The sequence below is a fragment of the Eimeria mitis genome, genomic scaffold (genome assembly GCF_000499745.2).
Source record: "Eimeria mitis Houghton genomic scaffold, Emh_scaff1261, whole genome shotgun sequence".
NCBI classification, from domain to species: Eukaryota; Apicomplexa; class Conoidasida; order Eucoccidiorida; family Eimeriidae; genus Eimeria; species Eimeria mitis.
In genome coordinates this window covers 8,662-9,880 of record NW_013568483.1, presented here as the reverse complement: position 1 = coordinate 9,880, position 1,219 = coordinate 8,662, and the positions used below count along the sequence as shown (strand labels likewise).

Below are 1,219 nucleotides of genomic sequence, written 5' to 3'. Positions count from 1 at the left end.
CTGCTGCTGTTGCTGCTGCTGCTGCTGCTGCTGCTGCTGCTGCTGCTGCTGCTGCTGCTGCTGCTGTATAGGTCTGAGGCCGGCCAGTTTGTGGTTTGCAGCAGCAGCAGCTGCTGCAGCCTCGCCCGCTGTCTCAGCATATCCATGATGAGGGTGTTTGTCTCCGTCTGCTGCTGCTGCTCTCTCTCCTCTCCCCACTCTGCTGCAGCAGACAGCAGGTCCTGCTGCTGCTGCTGCTGCTGCTGCTGTTGCTGCTGCTGCTGCTGCTGCTGCTGCAGGCCCATCTGCAGCATCCCTGTGGTGAGGGTTGTCATCGCCTCCATTGTGAATCTGTCTCTGCGTGTCTCCTTTTTTGCTGCAGCAAACCTCTCCTCTCGCTGCTGCTCTTCTGCTGCTGCTGCTGCTGCTGCTGCTGCTTCTGCTTCTGCTTCTGCTGCTGCTGCTGCTTCTGCTTCTGCTGCTGCTGCTGCAGCAGCCCCTTCTGCTGCTGTCTCCTCAGCTTCTCCCTCTCCCTCCTGCGGATCTGCGTACGCCACGAGACTCCACTGATTTTCTGCTGCTGCTGCTGCTGCTGCTGCTGCTGCTTCTGCTTCTGCTGATGCTTCTTCTGCTGCAGTTGTGTCTGTCTCTGTCTCTATTTGGGTTTCTGTGTTGTCTTCTATCTCTCCTCCTTCGGGTGAGCAGCAAACAGCTGCTGCATCTTCATCTGCTGCTGCTGCATCTTCATCTGCTGCTGCTGCTGCTTCTGCTGCTGCTGCTGCTGCTGCTTCTTCTTCTGCTGCTGCGTCTTCTTCGTCTGCTGCTAATTCTGCTTCTTCTTCTGCTGCTGCTGCTGCTTCTGCTGCTGCTGCTGCTGCATCGTCTGCTGCTTCTTCTTCTGCTTCTTCTTCTGCTGCTGCTTCTTCTTCCTCTTCTGCTGCTGTTGCTGCTGCTGCTGCTCCTTCTCCCTCCTCTTCTTCTTCTTCTGCTGCTGCTGCTGCTGCTGCTGCGTCTTCTGCTGCCTCTGCTGCTCCATCTATCTCTGTCATTGCCTCAGCAAATGCTGCGTGCTGCTGCTGCTGCTGCTGCTGCTGCTGCTGCTGCTCTTCTGCGTATTCAGCAAACCCTTCTTCCTCTTCTTCTTCGTCATGTGCTGCTGCTGCTGCTGCTGCTGCTGCTGCTGCAGGCTTTCGCGTTACTTGTTTGTATTTTAGCTGCTGCTGTGGGGCTGTGTCTGTCT

General features: G+C 56.7%; 1 protein-coding gene across 1 annotated transcript in view; it reads right to left on the bottom strand.

The window, feature by feature from the left end:
* The window catches only part of EMH_0033200 (uncharacterized protein), a gene marked incomplete at both ends in the record, with an annotated part of 5,532 nt that overhangs the window by 2,019 nt on the left and 2,294 nt on the right, over positions 1–1,219 (bottom strand). Inside the window, one exon of the mRNA XM_013494722.1 lies at positions 4–1,216. Coding sequence (XP_013350176.1) covers positions 4–1,216 — 1,213 coding nt within the window. The remainder of the gene's footprint in view (positions 1–3; positions 1,217–1,219) is intronic.